Here is a 19,428-nt window from a genome sequence, read left to right as displayed (position 1 = left end):
TGAATTGAATTGTCATTACAGCTATTACTGGTACACAATTTATTAAACAACATAAATATATTACATAAATTTATAACTTGTGAAACCTGAAAAGTACAATTTTTATTGAAAATGCATTCCTTGGGGTGCCTGGCTGGCTCAGACAGAAGAGCCTGTGACTCTTGATCTCAGGGTCATGCGTTCGAGCCCCACATAGGATGTAGAGATTAGTTATATGAATAAATAAATACTTAGAAAAAGATAATGCATCCCTTAATGAGAAATATGGTGTTTCTCAATTCGGGTATTCATGGATGAGTATTATCTAATGGTAGAAGAAGATAAGGTGCTGCTGTTGCTCAGTTCTCTGTTTTTTTATTTTTTGATTTTTATAGACATAAGCATTGAGAAACCTTGTTCATGTAGTAATTGGGAAAGGAAGAGATTTTTTACGGTAATATTCCTTGAGTCTTTGAACTACTTCTAAATTACATGCCAATAATCACAAAGTGTTCTATTACCAAATACTATTCTAAAGTACTATCAAAAAGAGTCTTTTAATTTTAGTAAAAGCAAAGAATTGGAAACCACTGAACTTGAAAAAGGTTTTGTTTTCAGTTTCAGTCATGTAAAAATTACTATTAGTTACCTGTTACTTTCTCACTCAGAGGCACCTTGTTAATCTGAGATTGATTTTCACACTCTTTTACTTACCGACACAATTTTGGTAAAATCCTTTTATCTTATTATTAACATGTTTTCAGGATCTTTTTGTTAAGATATTGAAGTGCAGGGGCGCCTGTGTGGCTCATTTGGTTAAGCAACCGACTTCGGCTCAGGTCACGATCTCACAGTTTGTGGGTTCAAGCTCCGTATCGGGCTATGTGCTGACAGCTCAGAGCCTGGAGCCTGCTTCAGATTCTGTGTCTCCCTCTCTCTCTGTTCCTCCCCTGCTTATTCTCTGTCTCTCTCTGTCTGTCAAAAATAAATAAACGTTGAAAAAAATTAAAATATTGAAGTGCAGATTCACTTCAATATGGAAAATACCTGCCATTTGTGGAATTAGCAAAGCCAGTCTTCTTTCAAACCAGTCAGCCCAATCCGACTGACTTTCTGTTAGGAAAAAGTCTGTCTTTATTCTTTAGTTCAAATAAATACGTTAATATTCACTTTAAAGAATATTATAAAAATCACTGGGAAATAAATTAACAGCTTATAAAATAGATTACTAAAAACCAGTTATGATTAAAATTATATAGAGCTAATATTAACATTACAAAACTGTAAAAACAGGATAGTACTGTTTCTCATTATGTAATTTGGAATAATGCTGTATAATATGTAGCTAAATCCACTAGTTAATAAGTAAGAAGTAGGACAGAAGGTATGTTATCCCTGTGGCAGAAGTGGGTGTGTATTTGTGCTGAATTCTGATGTTTGGCTTTGGGAGAACAATTAAATAAGAATCATGTTTAAAAATCAGAAATAACTCCAAATAAATTTTTTAGACTTCATGATAAATTTCCTATTATGTATTTAATTAAAAAAAAAGCATATTGGCTAGGAAATAATGGTTTGAACGGCTAACAAACAATTTGGTTTTGCTAGTAGGAGGTAGAAAATAGTAAACATTTTATAAGATGAAATAAGAGGATTGGTTGTAATAGAAATGTTTTAATATTATTGATTGAAAAAAGAACCCCTCCCTCCTAATGCCCAGGTTTTTATATCCTGGACCATGCATGGAGATTAAGTGTAGGTGAGGGATATGCCTTTCTTTTGTAAAGTAAGGACTATGCTGAAAGAGCAGGTGGAATGGAGAGTATGCATTAAGTAAGCTGGGCTGGTTCTCAAACAGATTTGTTGGGGGGAGGGGGAGATTTCTAATACAAATTGAGGATCTGGGGGGCACCTCCATGTCTCAGTCAGTTGAGCATCTGACTTCAGCTCAGGTCATGATCTCACAGCTTGTGGGTTTGAGCCCAGTGTCGGGCTCTGTGCTAAAAGTTCAGAGCCTGGAGTGTGCTTTGGATTCTGTGTCTCCCTCTCTCTCTCTGCCCCTAACCCACTGGCATTCTGTCTCTGTCTCTCTCAAAAATAAATAAACATTAAAACAAAAAAAAGTTGAGGATCTGGAAAGTTATTACCTTAAAATTTTCCTCAGATTGATTTTCTTGCCCAGTACCTCTTGGAAGGTCTTCACATACCCTTGGAAGGTCTTCACATACCCTTGGAAAGCATTCCTTGGAAAGTCTTTATGTGCCCATTTTAAAGATTGCTTGATATAGTCAGACCCATACTCTACTGGCTCTGATTATACATTAATCTGGGACATCATCATAAATGTCATTGGAATAAGGTGGAAGACTTGGTGTTTTTGGAATAAAAGAGGGTTCAGAAAGAATTCAGAGAGGATGGCCCCCAGTTGATGTAGTCATAATGGCCCTGTATTGGTCCTTGGCTTTGCAGTTCTAGAGACATGATTTTATCAGTCCACAAAAGTGATCATGTTTTGTCACACTAAATCAAACTTACAGGAAGTTAATGTATAAAATAGAATGCCAGTGAATTAATTTATACTCTTAGCCACCAGGTAGACTGGATTCTCTCTCCTGTTGGGAAATGTATGTGGAAAGATCAATTGTAATCAGAATCCTAGGAGTACAGATTTTTTTTTTTTTTTTTTTTTTTTTTTTTAAGAGAAAGAGGGCAAGCAGGGGAGAGAGGCAGAGAGAGAATTCCAGGCAGGCTCCATGCTGTCAGCATGGAGCCCATCACGAGGCTCAAACCCACAAACCATGAGATCATGACCTGAGCTGAAATCAAGAGTCAGAAACTTAACCCACTGAGCCACCCAGATGCCCCAAGGAGTACAGATCTTGAGCATGGCTATTGTTATCAAGCTATGATAACCTGATGCATGGCACATAATACGGAGCTCAATAATTGTGAAGTGAGTGCACCTATCCTTTACAGGTGCTCATGGGGAAGTTTGGGATTCTAGTAGACCAACCCAACATTTGATTAGGTAGATTTTTCCTTGTTCCTTTTAAATTGCTATATCATATAGCTATTAAATCCAGTAAAATTTTATGTCAGGAGATTATATAATTGTAACCATTAAGTTTTATCTGTCCTCTCTGAGCCTGGAAAATGGTACTGTTTGTTTGTAAGAGATTGGACATTCCTGTGGTCTAGTGGTAATGGTGGTATGGCTGAATGATATTTTAAAATTCTCTCTGGTGGCCAAGAGTGTACTGCATAAAAAGAACAACCTTGGGTGACTCAGTGCTGGCATTTTGCTGGAGGTAAGACATCTTAATTAGGGAGCCTGTGGCCTGGCTAGATTTGGGGAAGTGTACTATAGTGAGAAGAAACAATACCCTAAATATCGTCTACTGCTTTGAAAAATAGAGAGACAAGCCTTTTCAGATTCCAAAATCATTAGGAATAAGATGGATAAATGAAAAAAAATTTTTTTAAGTTTATTTATTTATTTTGAGAGGGAGGATGCATGCATGCAAGTTGGGAAGGGGCAGACAGGAAAAGAGAGGAGGCCAAGCAGGTTCCATGCTTAGCACGGAGCCCGACTAGGGGCTCAATCTCACGACTAGGAGATCATGACCTAAGCTAAAATCAAGAGTCAGAAGCTCAACCGACTGAGCCACCTAGGTACCCCATGAAAAAATTTTAGAAGTCCTATCTGGAAGCCAGAAGACACTTTGTTTCCTCAAACCTTTTTCCAGCTCTAGGATAAACTACGGAGACAAAGGAAAAGATGTCAGGCTGAGGAGTTTTATTTAGTATTTTAATAATAATAATAAAAAAAGACAATACAGAATCCAAACATTTCTTTTTACAAGTTCAGATACATTTTTTCCCCAAGTGCAAAATACTCTATGAACTGCATCATTTACTGTTTATTGTTGATTGTGTAGGAGATGCTTACTATATTGGCAGCAGTGGAAGGCAGATATAAATACAACATTTTGAGATTTTTTTTTTGCATTAAAAAGAAGCCTCCCACATGATAATGATTATTCTCTGAAACTTCAGTTTAACTCACACAGAAGAATAAAGTTTTCAGTTTGTCCAAACTGCTACAATTTGTGTTGTCTAGATAAGCTGATAATAGAACTGGAAGTTCTATTCTCTCTAATCATATGTCTTCTTAAAGGGTTCCTAGTCCAAATAATGGCCCAAGCGCAGGGTGCGCGATCTTTGAGACAGGTCAGACTTAAAGATATCCTTGTGTTGTTTGCTTCCACTTTTCTTTTATTGTGCTTTAGAAAGAAGCCAAGCAGGTTAACATTATTTTCTGCTTATGGTCAGTTATACTCTGTCTCCCTTCCCCTAGTTTGAGCCTGTTATATTGAGGTTAAATAGCGAATACAAAAGTTTGAATGCTCTATAATGTTTTCTGACATTTTGATATACAACCATCTAATCCACTACAGAGTCCCTTCAAACATGAATATGGAGAATACTTCTTACATATAAACAATTTCATTAGGGACAGAGACCATGACTGTATTCCTGAATTTGCAGCAACAAATCTGAGCCTTCATTACCTCAAACTAACTCAATCCTAGGGAAGTCAGAGCAGTGTCTGCCTCTGGGGATTTATAGCCCTGGGGCAGGGCAGCTCAAGTCCAGGCTTTGGTCAGTTCTCTTCTGACTGTGAGAGTTCCCTCACGTTTAGGGAATGGACCAGGCCTAATACGGAAAAAGGGAAGCAGAGAAGTGAAAAGGGATTGCTGCATTGCTGAGGATTGAAGTGCCTTTCTGATATGCATCACTTGGTGCTCAGAGCCCTTGCAGAAATGGCTTCCCACTCCCAGACCCAGAGCAGCGCAGGTTTTGTACTAGGATAAACGAGGCCTCACAGTACTGCAGTCCTGTAACACTCCGTCCTGCAGAGAGGCCTCGGGACTGGTTCATGAAAGCTCCCACTTACACCATCTTCTTCCTTCCCCACACTGGTAAAAACCTCTTTTTCTGTCTGACCTGTAAAGGTCTAGAGAATCCCTGAGTGTTGACTCCTCATTCAGTCCACTTAAGCCCTAGTTTGATGCCCTAGGATTGGCTTCCTCCTAGGTTCAGCAGCAGCTTTGCCTGGATTGTTAACCCCCAAGTGGGACGACCTAAATTAAATGTGGACATTAGCAGGTCATTCCCTGCTCACCAGGATCTGTCTTGACATCAGTTAAGAAGCCTAGTGGTCTATACTTTCCATGCTGTGGAAATCATTTGCAGTTCCCAGAAACCACGGAATAAATTATCGGAGGAAGTAGGTTTATGTGTATATATGGGGTGACAGGAAAGGAGGAGAGCAAGAAGCAAGACCCTGAAGGCATAAATTGGGAACTACTCTGTTTAACTTTTTAAGAGAGATGCAAAATGGTAGGGAGAGAATCAGAAAATTATCCTGGCTTCTGGTGGAGAATTAAGATGGTCAGAGCTGATTAAAGCAGTTTTCATGGCATTTCCTGGGAAGTGTGGATACTTCTATTAAATGACCATTTTCTTGCTTGGAAGTAGGTATTTTGTATCTTTTGCATAGCACTCTTTGACTCAGAGAGACAAAGGAAGCCAGATATTCCACTCCTAAAAGCCATGGCATTGGCTAATGGATATCAGGGGAACTATCTGGGACATTGGCTACCTACTGCCTAAGGCTGTCTTTCGCTGGTGAATGCTACTGATTAGGTAGTGAGGGGATGGTATAGACTTCTTTATTTAGTGTTGCCCCTCCTGGGAGGAGCAGTAGCCTGGACGGTCAATTACAAATGAACCCTAGGAGTTAATTGGTAGCCTTTGATTGAATAGGACTACTTTGATTGAATAGCTTTGGGGGAACTAAAAGGAGCAAATGGGAAATAATTTTACAGGCAGCAGCAGAATGAGGGGAGAATGTGTGCACGATGTGGGCTTGGGCATGGACTTGATTCTTCCTTTTGAAAAGCAGTAATGGAGGAAGCTAGGCTTGAAGTCAACGCCGAGAGGGAATGGCAAACAGGTAAGGTAGGCAGAGTGGCTAAGGTCAGGCAAACTTCATGCCTGGGTAACTGTCCGATTCTTGGTTCCCATAGCCATAGCTTGTCTCTGGCCTCAGGGGCCTGAGTCAGCCCATCCCCAGGGGGGGTTGTCCTGTGCACACCAGGGGAAAACAGGATGAAGGCAGGGAAAAGATGGAGGCTTTCCCTACTTGGGAGTAGAGAATCACTGACCAATTCATCGGCCTCTACAATCATGAGGTCCATGCTGAATCCATAGAGAGGCAGAGATGGCAGGATTGGTTTAGCAAACATAGGTCCCACTCCTTCCTGCTCCATCAAGTCCCCAGAATTACTCTCCTACACATCAGGTGCCTCTGAGCTACAGTTCTGAGTTCCCCCAGCTGAGGGCTCGAGAGGTCTGGATGGCCACTGGTGGGGGAGCAGAGACAGATTAGATGTTCCAGCACTCAAGGTGTTCATGAGATTCAAAACTTTTTTTCTTCCACTTCAGACATACACTCTTCTCTCTTGGGCAGCTATAAATAGGGTTGTTCTAATAGAGGAAAAAGAAACAAAAACAAAAAACAAAACCAGAAAACAAAAACCCCTCCCTCTAGACAACATAGGAAGACTCAAAATGATTGCACTTATTAGATGTGGACAGGGTGGGCAGAAGGCTCGCCAAGTGTGCACACATTCCTCTTGCTGCCCACAGCCTGGGGCAGAGGTAGGTGGCTCTGGGCTGGCTGCAGAGCAGGATCCTCTTTGGTGGAGCCCACAAGCCATCTGGGGCTACAGGGAAAGATAACTCTGGGGCAAAGCCCAGGCTGGCTTCTGGTCACAGCCATGTTTCTTTAAGGACAACACTTAGCAAGGGGAGTAGGGCTCCCCCAGGGAGCACTTAGGTAGGGGTGAGGAGATGGCTGGGCCAGGAAGATAAGTAAGAAAAGGGATTAGTGTTTGAGGCTGGCTTCCCAGTTGTTCTGTAGTCTAGTTCTTTAGATGATACATTTTCTTCTTCTTTTTTTTTTTTCTTCATTTTTTGGTGATGCTTTAAAACCTGGTTTCTGTCCTGCAGAGAGCTATAGTCTTTCTCTTGGGGAGTGACAGCGGCACATTCAACATGGTAATGCCTGCTGCTTCTCCTCAGTCAGCTGGTGTCTACTAGCCCAGTGGTCTGGGCCTTTTGTAAGCCCTCATGGATTGGACACCAGGCAGACATGTGGGGGAAGAAGGAGAGGAGCTGTATAGACAAGAAAGCCAGCTGTGTGGGCAGTCCAGGGCTCAGACCATGTGCCCCAGAGGACCGTGCTGGCAATAAGCCTACAAGTCAAAGGCTTCTTTGGCAGAACCCTGGGCGGGGGGCACAGCCAGGGGACATTTTGGCTCCTGACTAGCAAGGCACAACCCTATAATGGCAGAAGCTCTTCTTCCCCCTCCTCATTTCCTACTAGACCCACTTCCTTCAAGGGTTTCTATCACCCTTACAGGCTGATGGGCCAGGGATGTGAGCTGGTAAAATGGGCAGTGTGGCTGGGAAGGGGACACTGTTCTTTCACCCCTCAGGGGGAATAGAGCCAGCACTTAATGGCTTTTCCAGGGGGCATATAGGAAAAGGGAACACAGTGAAGAGAGAGAGAGGGAGAAAAAGAGAAGCAGAGAGAGACAGGAAAAGGAAGCTAGAGATACAGAAAGGGAGACTGCTTGGTCTATAGTGATTTTTTTTTTCTCCAAAAAGAAAGAGAAGAGAGAATTCCTCATCTGAGGGTAGGGGCTGCTGGCTCGGAGGGCTAAGGAGTCTGGGGGCTTTAAAACCTGGGTCTTGGGCCTATGGGCACTATTTGTAGGGCCTCAGGAAGCTGGAAACTTTGGAGCGGAGTAGCTTGATGAAGGATTTTGGCAGCATCTCCTTGTGTTTCTCTGTATACTTGAAGTAGTTCTGGGGGTGGGCCAGCACCTCGAAGAAGGCCTTGATGAGCTTCTTGTCCTGCAGAGGATGGCAGGTGGTAATGTCAGCCTCAGCATTGGGGGTGGGAAAGAGGAACACCAGCCTCGACTCAGAAGCAGCCCCTCTTGATGCTAAATAGGCATGCCCAGAAATGAACTCTGGATTTTCATCCCCACCATCTGTTCCTCCTGTAGAATCCTATAACCTAGTCATTGGCAATTCCACCCTTCTATTGCTCAGGTCCCAGTCCTTGGAGTCATCCTGAACTCCTCTCTCTTGCCCACAATCACAGCAAATCCTGTTTATTCCACCTTCAAAATATATCTGGGGTCTGACCATTTCTCACAGTCTCCATAGCTACCACCCTGTCCAAGCCATGTTCTCTCTCACTCGGACTACTGCAGCAGCCTCCTAACCGGTCTCCATGCTTCTACCTACCCTTGTTCTTCTACAGACTGTTCTCCCCTACAGCAGCCAGAGTGACTTTTTGGTTTTTAATTAGATCATATCCTCTTTCTGTTCAAAACACTTCTCTGGTTTCTGTTTTCGCCCAGTAAAGCCAAGTCCCTTGCATGGTCCATAGGCTGAACATGATCTGTACCCCACTCTTTGTCCTCCATGCTGCTTTGACTCTCGTACTCTGCTGAGCTACACTGGCCTTCTCAAGGTTCTTGAGCATGCCACACTGCTCCCATGCTCCTTTCCTGATCTTCTAATGTGTAGCCCTTTACCTTATTCAGGTCTTTTCTCAGAGGCCTTTCCTGACCATTCTGTCTGAAACAGCAACACGATGTGTGGAGAGCCTCCTAGGTGCCAGGCACCGTGCACCGAGACTCAGATCTTCTGGCTTCTAGGCTAGTATTCTGATTTTTAAAATAAGAAGTGGGGCTTCTAGCCTCTCATCCCAACTTAAGTCAAAACAACTCCACTACTTTATGTATTGGAGTTCCACAGCACAAGTGAAATAAGGGTTAGATGCTTTAAAAAATGTTTGAAAAGCATTGCTGAAACTTTTTTCTTTGTAGCCTGCAAGTCCTAAGCAATTTTTGTCATTGTGTCTCTTATTTTGAGGATAGTATAAAAATGATCTTATTAATCATAAAGATAAAACTTTTCCTTGCATTGATCATTTATGAAGGGTAATACTGTGGCTAGGACTGTAGTTTCCTAAGTACGATTTTCTCAAACTGGGATCCACAGACCAGGTGTTTAGTTCATTCTTCAGTGTTGGTAACATTTCTTTTCCTTTAAGACAGATTGTATTGAATGGACTCTGAGAAACACTATGCTAGATCTGCTCCTTTTCTGTGGGAACTGAGGAGAGAGGAAGGGAAGGAAGGTACTTAAGCAGAAGCATCTTTCTATACCTCATTTTCCCTGTATTTCTTGGTGAAAGAAGTAGGGGACATTTCACTCCTCATCTTCCCTTTCTCTTCCCCTACAGTGTAAGATAGTACAGTCAGATGGGCTTGAACTCATTGGGCAAACTCAACTCTCTGTGCCTCAGTTTTCTTATCTGTAAAGTGGGAATGATGAAAGTACCTATTTCATAGAGCTGTTGTATATATCAAATGAGAATATTCATGTAAGCACTTAGCATACTGCCTGCACATTGTTTATATGTTCATTAAATGCTGACCATTCTTCTTGTGCATATTCACTTGCCTTTAAAATCTCCTGGTGGTTTTCAGACGCATAGAGCCGGCCATCTCGAACAATGTCTTCTACTAGCTGCTCGTAGTCCTCTGCACAATCAACCAAGAGGAGGGGTTTAGGGGTAGAAATAATTCCTGCTCCCCCTGCTCCCTCCCAAGACTCATGAGCCTCCCCTTTCTCACCCACCTCCCTGGCATTCGTGCCCTTACTCACCATCATAGGTGACGTAGGGGATCTGGAAGCCACGAGCACTGTTGGCCTCGCTCGTCTTGAAGTTGATCCAGAGCTTCCTGGAGCGGGCCGTGAAAGCAATGGGGCGCTCATAGGTCTGGCAGGTCTCATAGGTGGTAATGGAGGATGGGGAGGCTGGGAAGGCAAGCAGCAGGTCAGGGAAACAGCAGAGCAGGCTACCCAAGCCCTCCTGGAGGAGGGCTGAGTGGGGGAAGGAGTCATGCTGACAGAGACTCTCCCCCATACATGTACTTCCCCCACTCCCCAACGTACACATGTCCTCTCCCACTGCCCTCCACTTGTTCCACAACTCCTCTTTGACATCCAGGCACTCACAGAATGTAAGAAATTTGACATTTAAATAAATGGAATGGCAAAAATGCTAGAACAGGAAAGTGAGACATGTAACACTTTTGGAGTTCTAGTCCCAATGCTGGCATTCTTAACTCTGCTCTCCACCAATCACAGAGCACATTCATTGCTGTTTTCCTTTGTTAGCTTCTCCACTTCCAAGGCCTCCCTTCTCACTGCCCTAGTTCTTCCTGTACCAGTTTTTTCTCTCTCTGTCCCTCCCTCCCAACCAGATTTGAACTGCCCTTCCCTGGCCCAGCCCTGCAGCCACCCACAGTTCTTTCTCATGACGAGGACGTCCCCACACTCATCCTCAGATGGCAGGAAGATCTCGGGTACCACGATAAGGATCTTGCGCTTGGGTGGGGGGTTGATGTTCCAGACGCACTCCACGCCAGCTGGGTAGTTGCCTGGGTAGTTGGGGGACTCGATATAGCCAGTGAACTCACCCAGCTCCCCACCGCACTGGCGATCTGTAACCAAGCCCAGGTGGACAGAGCAAGAAAGAGAAGGGAAGTCAGTGGGGGAATGGGTTAGGGATGTTGAAGCATTTTGAAGTGGAAACCAGACACCGTAGGCAACTGCCTTCTGTTTCATCATCTTCAAGTTCTGGGTCCACCTTCCTTCCTGCCCTTTTAGTACCTTCTCATCTCACTTCACCTCTCTCTGTCTCCCCATCACCTATCTCCAGGGAGAGGCTGCCATGAGGCCCAGCCCAGCAAGTGGTCTTAAGATTGAGTGGGATGGGAGAGATGGAGGGTGGGACTTTCCTGCCCATCCACTCCCTAGCCTTGCTCCCTGTTGGTTTACTTGCCCCACCCCCCACCTCTTCCCATGCCCACTGTTCCCAGACCTCTCTGCCCCTTTTTCCACAGCTTGGCCTGCCACGTACTCTTGCACTGGGCCACACTGGTGGAGCCATCAAAGTCAGTGCTTGTATTTCCTGGACAGCGGGTGCAGAAGTTCTGACGGAAGTCAGGCTGATAGGAGCCCATAGCACAGCGGATACAGCGATGGATGGTGGTGTTGTAGTAGTGACCAGGGGAGCACTGGACTGCAGGCAAGGGGGAAAGGTGGGCGTTAAGATGGTAGGCAAGTGGGAGTTCTGGGGCACAGGATGAGCAGGACACAGGAGACTGAAGACACCAAAGTTCCTTCCGAGTCCCAACCTTTCTTTGTCATGCCAGAATTGAAGCCTAGGGAAAAACAAACTTACAGAGTGGTTGGCTACCATGCCAATCCTTTTCTTTCAGGCACTGACTGTAGTGCCAAACTTCTAGAAACTCATTGGTAGTATTGAGGGGAATGTGCCACCAGTTCTCCGAAGCAGAGGGGTAAGTGACACTGTTATTTATTCCCTAATTCCTAGACTTGGGACTGGTGGAGGGTCAGGATGTGTCCTATGAGCAGGATGGTCTGGTTGGTCAGGCAGCTGGGCCTTTCCTAGTTTGGGGAAGATGGTGTGCCAGCATACTCAGGTCTACTCTGAGGACTTGGAGAGTTTTTTTTGTAAGTAGTTAAAGTTGGGGAGTCCCCCAGTGTGTAGCCCATTCACCTTTGGTGTCACAGTCTTGGAAGGAGATGGCTCCCTCATGCTTGGTGGTGAGGCCCCCACCACAAGGGAAGCACAGGGTCCGTCCTGCTTCAGGTTGGTACGTGCCGCGTGGACATGGCTGGCAGGGCTTGAACCCATCAATGGAGTATTGGCCAGGAGAGCACTGACCTGCAATGAATCAAGGGCCCAGCTCTGATGGGGATGGTCCTGGTCATCCCCACGGGGTCACCCAGTCTCAGGGGACAGAGACACACAAACAGGATGTTGACTAGGAGAGTGGTCTGGAGCCTGGGCCTGCCCTTGGGAAATCCCATGCCCATGGGCGTCCCAGTGCCCACCCTACCCCACTCTATATTGTTTGTTCCCCTGGCACCTGCACACGTGGTGACGTTGGTGGCTCCGAGAGGCCCGTGGGCATCACTCCCAGGGCAAAGGTCGCAGGAGAGCTGCCCTTCTCTCTCCTGGAAGGTGCCCGCTGGGCATGGCACACACTGCTCCGTCTGGCCGTGGTAATACGTTCCCTGCGGGCAGCTGACTGAGGGAGAGTCGGCCGTGCTAGCCACCCCACCCCCCTATTTCCCACCACCCAGGCCTGGGATTCCCCTTCCCGCTTCCCCAGATTCAAGGAGAATCTCTTTGTTTGGGAATAGACAGAATCCTGCTTGGGAAGATCAGGGGCCAATGCCATGTAAAGGAGGGTTGATGGCCCCTCTGGACATGATATCCCTCTAGATTTCAACCTGGGACCAGGGAGAGGATGATGACAGGCAGGAGGGTCTTGGCTGCCTCACAATTTGAGGTACAACTGAGGCCGTAAAGTGTCCTGCTCTCTGAGTCAGGCCCAAGTTGGGCCTTCCCCGTTCCCCTGCTCCCCCGCTTCCCAGCAAGCTCCCTTACCACACTTAGCCCCAGCACGGTGCTGCCCAGGCCTACAGGCCTCTGCTGGCTCAGCTCGCTCCCCAGCTCCTGGGCCCGGCTTGTGGGCCAGTTCATAATCAAGGCCTGCCAGGCGCAGCAGGAAGCGGTCCTGGTTGATGGACTTTCTGAGCATCTTCAGGGACCCTTTCAGCCGCCGTTCCATTCGCTGTCGGAGGCAAGGCAGTCCACAGCCAGCTGGTGGTAGATGATGGTATGAGTCAGGGAAGGAAGAGAAAGTGGCTGTGAGCAGGAGGGCAGGGAGCAAAGCTAGGAGCTAGGAGGGATATGGTAAGAGAGACTGGCTCCTGGGCTTGGTGTTAGGCATGGTCTGCCCTTAGTACAAGCTCTGCCCCTTCCCTTTGCTGCTGAGACTTGTGGTTTCCCCACCTCTGACCCCTTGCTTTCCACCCTCCTCCCTGCAGTGCCCCCAGTCCCACCTGTGGTTTCTTCGGCTCTGACCTCTGCCTCCAGTTCCAGGGTGAGCCGAGTGACTTCCTTGCCTGGAGGGGTCCGGGCCCGCCGGCCCTTGCCCTTCCGAGAGGAGTCACACTTGAGGTGGATAAAGGTGATCTGGCAGTCAGAGCAGGGGGCACCACCTGGGGGAGAGGCCTTGTCAACCCCAGGGGCACCCCCTGGGGACAGAGAAGGCTGTCACTCCCAGCTCTCACTTTCCCACCCTAGCCCAAGCAGACCTCACCAGATCTCCGCAACTGTCTCAGTTCACTTTTAAGGTAGGATACCTATTATTTGGTGGAGGGATATCCTGGGACTTCTTCCTTGGGCCCTATGCCTACAAGTGCTTCTTCCCTCTGCTCTGTCCAGGGTTCAGGATGCCAGTGGGTTTTTAGAGATCTCACTAAGCAGAGGAGCTGAGGGGTGGGGGAGGGGTGTGGTGGCCAGACAACCCATTGGAGGGGGGTCCCCAGTCCAGACCTGGTCCCGGGATTCTGCTGGCCTCCTCCGTTTTGCCTTTGTTTCTCAGGTGCAAACGGCATTTGGCGTCCTTGATCTTGAAGGAGGCCCGCTGTTTAACCGACAGCACTGCAGCCTCTAGAGGGATGGCAGAAGCTCAGCACAGCCTGGGGGCGCCGAGGGGGGTGGGTACTGCTGTGGAGGGTATTGAGAAGCTGGGCAATAAGCCACGGGCTTGGCTGGAGAAGGATTATGAGAGCCAGGGGACTCAGATGTTAGGGGCAGAGGGAGCAAGGCAAAAGGGCTGGAGAATGACAGAGCAAGGAAGGGGATCCAGGAAAAAGTAAAACCAGGAGAATTAATGAGGAGAAATCGGGGTTAATAAGCAAGAGAATAAGGTGGGAACAAGGCCTCTGGGCTGGTGCTCACCATGGCAGTGGTTGGAGTTTGTGCTGTTCCCGGTGTGGCCAGCTCGGGCTGGAGTGGCCCTGGGGCTGGGGGTGCCACAGCTCACCGTGAAGCCATTCTCAGACTCTGAGAGAAGGGGGCTGTCACAGCTCTGAGCTGCCCGCCCCCAACGCCTACTGGTTGGAGTAATGCAAGGGAAGCAGGAGAGCTACCTGAACAGCCAGCCTTTCCTCCCTGCCAGCCCTACAGCAACCACCTCTATGTACCTGGCAAAAACCGGGCCCGGGAGGGGCAGGTCAGGGCACAGGTGTCCTTCTTGCCAGACCGGTTGCAGCTGAGCATGGCTTTCGAGGCACCAGGACTGCTCTGACATTTGACCGGCTCTAGGAAGGGGAGAGAGACCTGAGGAGGAGAGGGCCTTCCTCTCCCACCCTCTACACTTGGCTGATTTGGGAAGAGCATTAGCTACATGCAGAACTGTAACTGTAAACAGAGACTGATGAAGGGATTCGTCACCAGAAACTTCACGTCAGTAACTCAAATGGCTACATTCTACTCCCCTACAACCTTACCCCTTCCTTGGCATGGAACTCCCCACTTTCCAGGACCCCAATTCCCACCCCCCAAAAATGTAGTGCCAGCTCTGGCCAGCAGAGGGTGCCGCCCACCTGTGCAATCTTTGCCATTCCAGTGCAGCCGGCCCTGGCCTGCGGGGCAGGTACACTGGTAGCTGCCTGGAGTGTTGATGCAGCCAAAGCGGCAGCCTCCCCGGTTGATGCTGCACTCATCCACATCTGGGGGAAGGAGAGGGGAGACACCAACAATGGTGGGGGAGTAGGAGCCAGGGAGTGGGCAGTGAGTGAGGACCTTTGGTGAGAGTTCCAGGCACTCCAAGATGACTACTGGCTTGAGAAAAGCTCAAGCCTAGGATCTCCTTCCTTTATCTCTGTCCCCAAAGAACGATTGAGAAGCAGCCAAGCTGACAAGCTTTGTAAAGCCTGCCATTCCTTTCTGCCACTGGGGCTGTATTTGAGAGTTCAGGATGGGAGTGGGAGTCAAGAAGCAGCGTTGGGATGGGAGATAGAAATTTTGGAGGTAGGATGCTGTTCCCTGATCTCCTAGTCTCCCGGTTGTCTTAATTTCTCCCATTTATCATGATGGATGCAGACATGGCACATGCACCTGGGGATTGCCCAGAGCCAATGAGCCAAATCAGGAACTCATTCAACTGAAGGGTGTGGAGGTGAGAGGGGACAGGTGGCTGAGGGTCTAAACTTGCTGGCTTACCCCCACAGTGGGTGACACCATATAGCAGGTAGCCATGATGGCAGAGGCACTGGAAACTTCCTGGTGTGTTGACACATATGTGGTCACAGGTTCGATCAAAGGAACACTCGTCTATATCTGGAAGAATAAGGATTCAAGCCACTGAATCTGTCTTGGGGCATTTGACCCTTGCTCAGGTGAAGGACCCAAATGAGGGGCCTTGGCCCTCCCTCATGGCCCAGCCCTAAGATCAGTGATTTAGCAATGCCTACCCATCCCCTGTGCCCCCTCCACTTGTAGTCTTTGGAGTCAGGAACTGTGAGATCTGGTACCTGTGGATCAGGGTCACCACATGTGGTTAGGCAGGTTGGATCCTGCCAAGGATTTGAAGTGGGGTGAAATCCATCCCTCCTTGCCAAAAGCAAGGTAGAGTTGGTCATCAAGAGGAAGGGGTACATTTGCTAATTTGCAGCATGACACTGCCCATGGAGGCTCTCCACAGTGTCTACTGACTTCCTCAGACTCTGGCCCTCTGGCCTCCTTGAAGCTCTCCTAGCTCCAGAACCTCTCCTAAGGCTTTCCCCTTGGCCCAAGTCTGCTCACCCTGGCAGTTCCTCTCATTGATGAGAAGCTTATAGCCCTTCTTGCAGCTGCATTCAAAGCTGCCCACTGTGTTGCGGCAAATGTGGTCACAGCCCCCATTGTTCAAGCGGCACTCATCTATGTCTGGGAAGGCAGGACAAAGTAGAGAGAACCAAAGGTGATACCATAGGCTGGGGACAGATAAGGAGACAACATCCCTCCCTCCCTCACAGAGACTGAGAAAATCAAGCAGAGCTCTGGGCCTGCCCTTCTGACTCCTCTCTCACTCTCTGGTCTGTTTCTTCCCTGCTCATGGAATCTGTGGCCATTAGGACCAGTTTCTTTCCTGGAAATGAGCCCTCCCAGAAGGGGACAGATAGGAAGCAGAGTCAGGCCTTCAAGGACTGCCTGGAGTAGGAAGCAGGATGGCATTTGAACTACAGGGCTAGTTTCTGCCCCTCACTCTGGATGGCACTTCCACAAAAGGCTGGTGGATAAGGCTTATATCTTCCCTGTCCCTGACCCCTGCCTAGCATAAGAGCCCCGGGCAGTGGGCAACAGGGCAATGGTGGGGGGGGGGGGCACAGAGAGGTGGAGATTCAAAAGGGAGCCCCTCAGAGAGGAGGAGCTAGGAGAGAGCCGGCAGGAGGACCTCCAGGAGAGCCAGTGAGGCTGGGTAGCTGATGGGGGAGGGGCAGGGGCCAGGCAGGGGGCTGGACTGGGAGGTCTGGAGAGGCTCAGGCCTGAGGCGGCTTTCAGCACTAGGAAGGGAAGGAGGGGGGGGGGGGGCAGTGAGCAGCTTCCTTCCTGAGGTCAAGTTCCCCAAGCTGGTGGCAGACAGGACCCAGGCTATTCACCCTTACTTGGGGGAGGGGGCAGAGAGGGCAGTCTTCCACTTCACTCTTAGCATACCTGTCAACAGTCCTTCCCAGCAGGAAACCTCTCAACTCTGGCTGTCTGACCTGCTGCCCCAGCCCTCCCCGTCTCCCCATCCTTTCTGCCAGCTGTTGGGCCAAAAGACACAAAGAAGGAGCTCAGTCCTCTTTCCAGTCCTCCTTGTGACCAGGGGACACAGACCTGATGAATCATTATTTTCAGTATGGCTACTCTTCCTTTTTCCTCCCCCACTCCACCTTTCTCCCAGACCTGGCTAATTAAAAGGAGGGGAAATAGGATGGACAACATGGGAAATTATACCATAATGATAACTATCATTTGTCAGGTACTGTTCTAAGTACTTAATATATAATCTTTATATAACTGATCTAATCCTTACAACAAGCGCCATTATTATAGTGGAACTGAGGCACAAAGACACTAAGTAACTTGCCCAGGATTGCAGAGCTGGGATCTGAACCCAGGTAACCAGTCTCCAGCCTCAGTGCTTCCACTGCTACCCTATTCTCCCTCTGACCAGTATAGCCTTCCCAGTGGGAAGGTCTGGGGGAATGTGGGTTATGAAGGTTATGGAACACATCTGTGACCTTGTACACACATAGCCAGGGCTCAAATATCCTTCTAGACCCAGGGACAAATGAGAATAACATGTTCATTAACCAAGAGGGCTAGGGACCCAGAGCAGGATAGAAATGAGAGTAAGGAAAACAAGGTAGGGTGTGGGCAGCGGGCACTAAGGGACTGGCTGGACTTTTGTGCCCCTTGAACTGAACTGGGAAAGGTGGACAAGAGACAAGCCTTAGCCATGCTCCTAGTTCTTTCTAATCAGGATAGCCTCCAGGGGGTTGAGGTCCTATAATAGGTACTAGATCTCTGATCCCAGCCTCAGCCCCCTCATCCCTATGCTCTGGTCCTCTGAGAGCCCTTACCTTTGCACGTCTTCCTGTCTGGCTGCAGCATGAAGCCCACAGGGCAGCTGCAGTGGACACCCGTCGCTGCATCGTGGCACTTACTGTCACAGCCCCCATTGTTGACAGCACAGGTCTCTGTTTAGGAGGGAGGTGGGGGATGGTAATGGGGTTATTGGCTTGGAGGAGTCCCAAACTTAAGGGTAGTAGAGAGTGCAGAGGCCTGAGGGAAGGCCTGAGCTGCCTCCCTGTGCTTTAGAAGGAGCACTCAGTGAAGGCTCCCAGCCCCCTTCCTCCCATGGCTCCCAGCCCCCAGCCCCTCACAAGTGCAGCCAAGCAGTCCACTTCCCTGCCCCCTACTTGATTGAAACAAGGTGGACAGCAGTGAGGCAGGTACAAGCCAGAGCTGTCAGGCAGGAATGTGCTGAGGGGGTGGAGGAGGTGGAGAGGGGAGGGTGCAGGGAGGGATGGGAGCTAAGTAAGGGTGGTTCTCAGCCGCCAGGGAACAAGAAGGGACAGATAAAAGTTTCCTCCTCTTTCCAGTGACTGTCTCTGTGGTGGTTGGGGGGGGGGGGTCATAGTGGGGCAATCTTGGGAAGAGTGAACCTAGTGATTCTGGAGACAGCTGAGGGATTGCCCAGCTGTCTTAAAAAAAGATCCCAGTTCCAGGCCTGACTGCTCATCCTCAGAGGAGAGGCACATATTTGGTCATATCCCAGCCCCTCCCCAGCTACCTCCCAACTCCTCCCAAACCTTCCTTTTAGTTCCAGATGGAGATAAGCTGGATGTTCTGTTGTTGTTTTCCTTTCCTAATGGGGAGAGATTGTCTAGGTAGGGGAGGGGGCCAAAAGAGAAGAAGAATTCGGAGGAGGAGGCAGGGTGTAAGAAAGTAGGTGAAAGAGTTAGAGAACCTCAGAGCTAGGTCTCTTCTATTGCCCCCTCTTGACTGGTAAGACTCCTTTGCTGAGGGGTCAGAATAGAGGGAGTATGGATAGGTCACTCTCCCTATTTTGTGCATTCTGCAGGACATAAACAAGTTTAAACTGCAGCTCAGGAGAATGAGTTGAGCCCAGGGAAAAACCATCAGTTCAAATAGTGCAAGACCCCTCCCCCTTCAGGGACTCTGGAGGAGGTGTGGGCCATCCTCTGGGGGCCCTAGAATTCTCCCATTGGAAAGACAGAATCCCAAACCCTCTCCTGGGGAAGAAAGGAGAGTGGTTCTCCAAATCTGGGGAACTGAATGAGAAAAGCACCAGAAAACTATCATCTTCTTAAATCTTTGACTCCTAAAACTCAGGTCCAACCCTTGTCACCAAGGAGACCACCAAAGCAAGGGTTCCAGAAGAAGCCCAACCCTGCCTGTGGGTCCCTGGTCATGCCCCAGTTACTCAAATGCCCAGGTCTGGGAGCAGCCACAGTGGGATCTCTTGTGTGCCACTTACACCTTAGTCTCCTGAAGTTCCCCAAGACCATGGGAGAAACCTGGGAGGGGATGTTGAGTTCAGGCTCCAAGCCTAGCCATTCCCCCCAAGAGTGCTCTTAGTAGAAGGAGAGGTGCCCCCAAGCCCTGGAGCAGGGAGAGGGGAACAGATCCTGTGCTAAGACTAGGTAGGTTCTGAGGGATCCAAGGTGAGGAGCAGCAGAGCTGGCACAACACACATCTCAGGTCAGACGAGGAAGCTGGGTACAGCCGCCCTCCCCTGCAGGGCAGCATTAGCCAGGGCAGGGTTGAGGCGGCAGGATGGCACAACCTCAACCCTTTGCTCTTCAGGTCGCAGTATGAAACCACAGTTTAATCTGTGCTGACTCTGTGCCAGC

General features: G+C 48.5%; 1 protein-coding gene and 1 long non-coding RNA gene across 12 annotated transcripts in view; one reads left to right on the top strand and one right to left on the bottom strand.

Moving 5' to 3' along the window:
• Positions 1-19,428, top strand: part of LOC131514086 (uncharacterized) — a 48,220-nt gene that overhangs the window by 2,344 nt on the left and 26,448 nt on the right. The gene's annotated exons all lie outside the window — the stretch shown is intronic.
• The window catches only part of SCUBE3 (signal peptide, CUB domain and EGF like domain containing 3), a 38,528-nt gene continuing 22,860 nt past the window's right edge, over positions 3,761-19,428 (bottom strand). For 2 of the 11 annotated variants that reach the window (XM_058733655.1, XM_058733657.1), the window contains 16 exons: positions 17,632-17,748; positions 15,827-15,949; positions 15,245-15,361; positions 14,626-14,751; positions 14,224-14,340; positions 13,979-14,083; positions 13,571-13,687; positions 13,075-13,233; positions 12,617-12,832; positions 12,093-12,254; positions 11,720-11,887; positions 11,018-11,218; positions 10,440-10,637; positions 9,796-9,948; positions 9,592-9,671; positions 3,761-7,965 (listed from right to left, as the gene is read on the bottom strand). In XM_058733655.1, the coding sequence (XP_058589638.1) occupies positions 7,816-7,965; positions 9,592-9,671; positions 9,796-9,948; positions 10,440-10,637; positions 11,018-11,218; positions 11,720-11,887; positions 12,093-12,254; positions 12,617-12,832; positions 13,075-13,233; positions 13,571-13,687; positions 13,979-14,083; positions 14,224-14,340; positions 14,626-14,751; positions 15,245-15,361; positions 15,827-15,949; positions 17,632-17,748 (2,309 nt within the window). In that variant the 3' untranslated portion in view covers positions 3,761-7,815. Of the gene's footprint in view, positions 7,966-9,591; positions 9,672-9,795; positions 9,949-10,439; positions 10,638-11,017; positions 11,219-11,719; positions 11,888-12,092; positions 12,255-12,616; positions 12,833-13,074; positions 13,234-13,570; positions 13,688-13,978; positions 14,084-14,223; positions 14,341-14,625; positions 14,752-15,244; positions 15,362-15,826; positions 15,950-17,631; positions 17,749-19,428 lie in introns of those variants that run through there. The other 9 variants (XM_058733656.1, XM_058733658.1, XM_058733659.1 and 6 more) reach the window with 8 other exon arrangements.

The sequence above is a fragment of the Neofelis nebulosa genome, chromosome 6, assembly GCF_028018385.1.
Source record: "Neofelis nebulosa isolate mNeoNeb1 chromosome 6, mNeoNeb1.pri, whole genome shotgun sequence".
Taxonomy (NCBI): Eukaryota; Metazoa; Chordata; class Mammalia; order Carnivora; family Felidae; genus Neofelis; species Neofelis nebulosa.
Note: the sequence above shows the minus strand (reverse complement) of the source record. Positions and strands in the feature narration are given on the sequence as shown.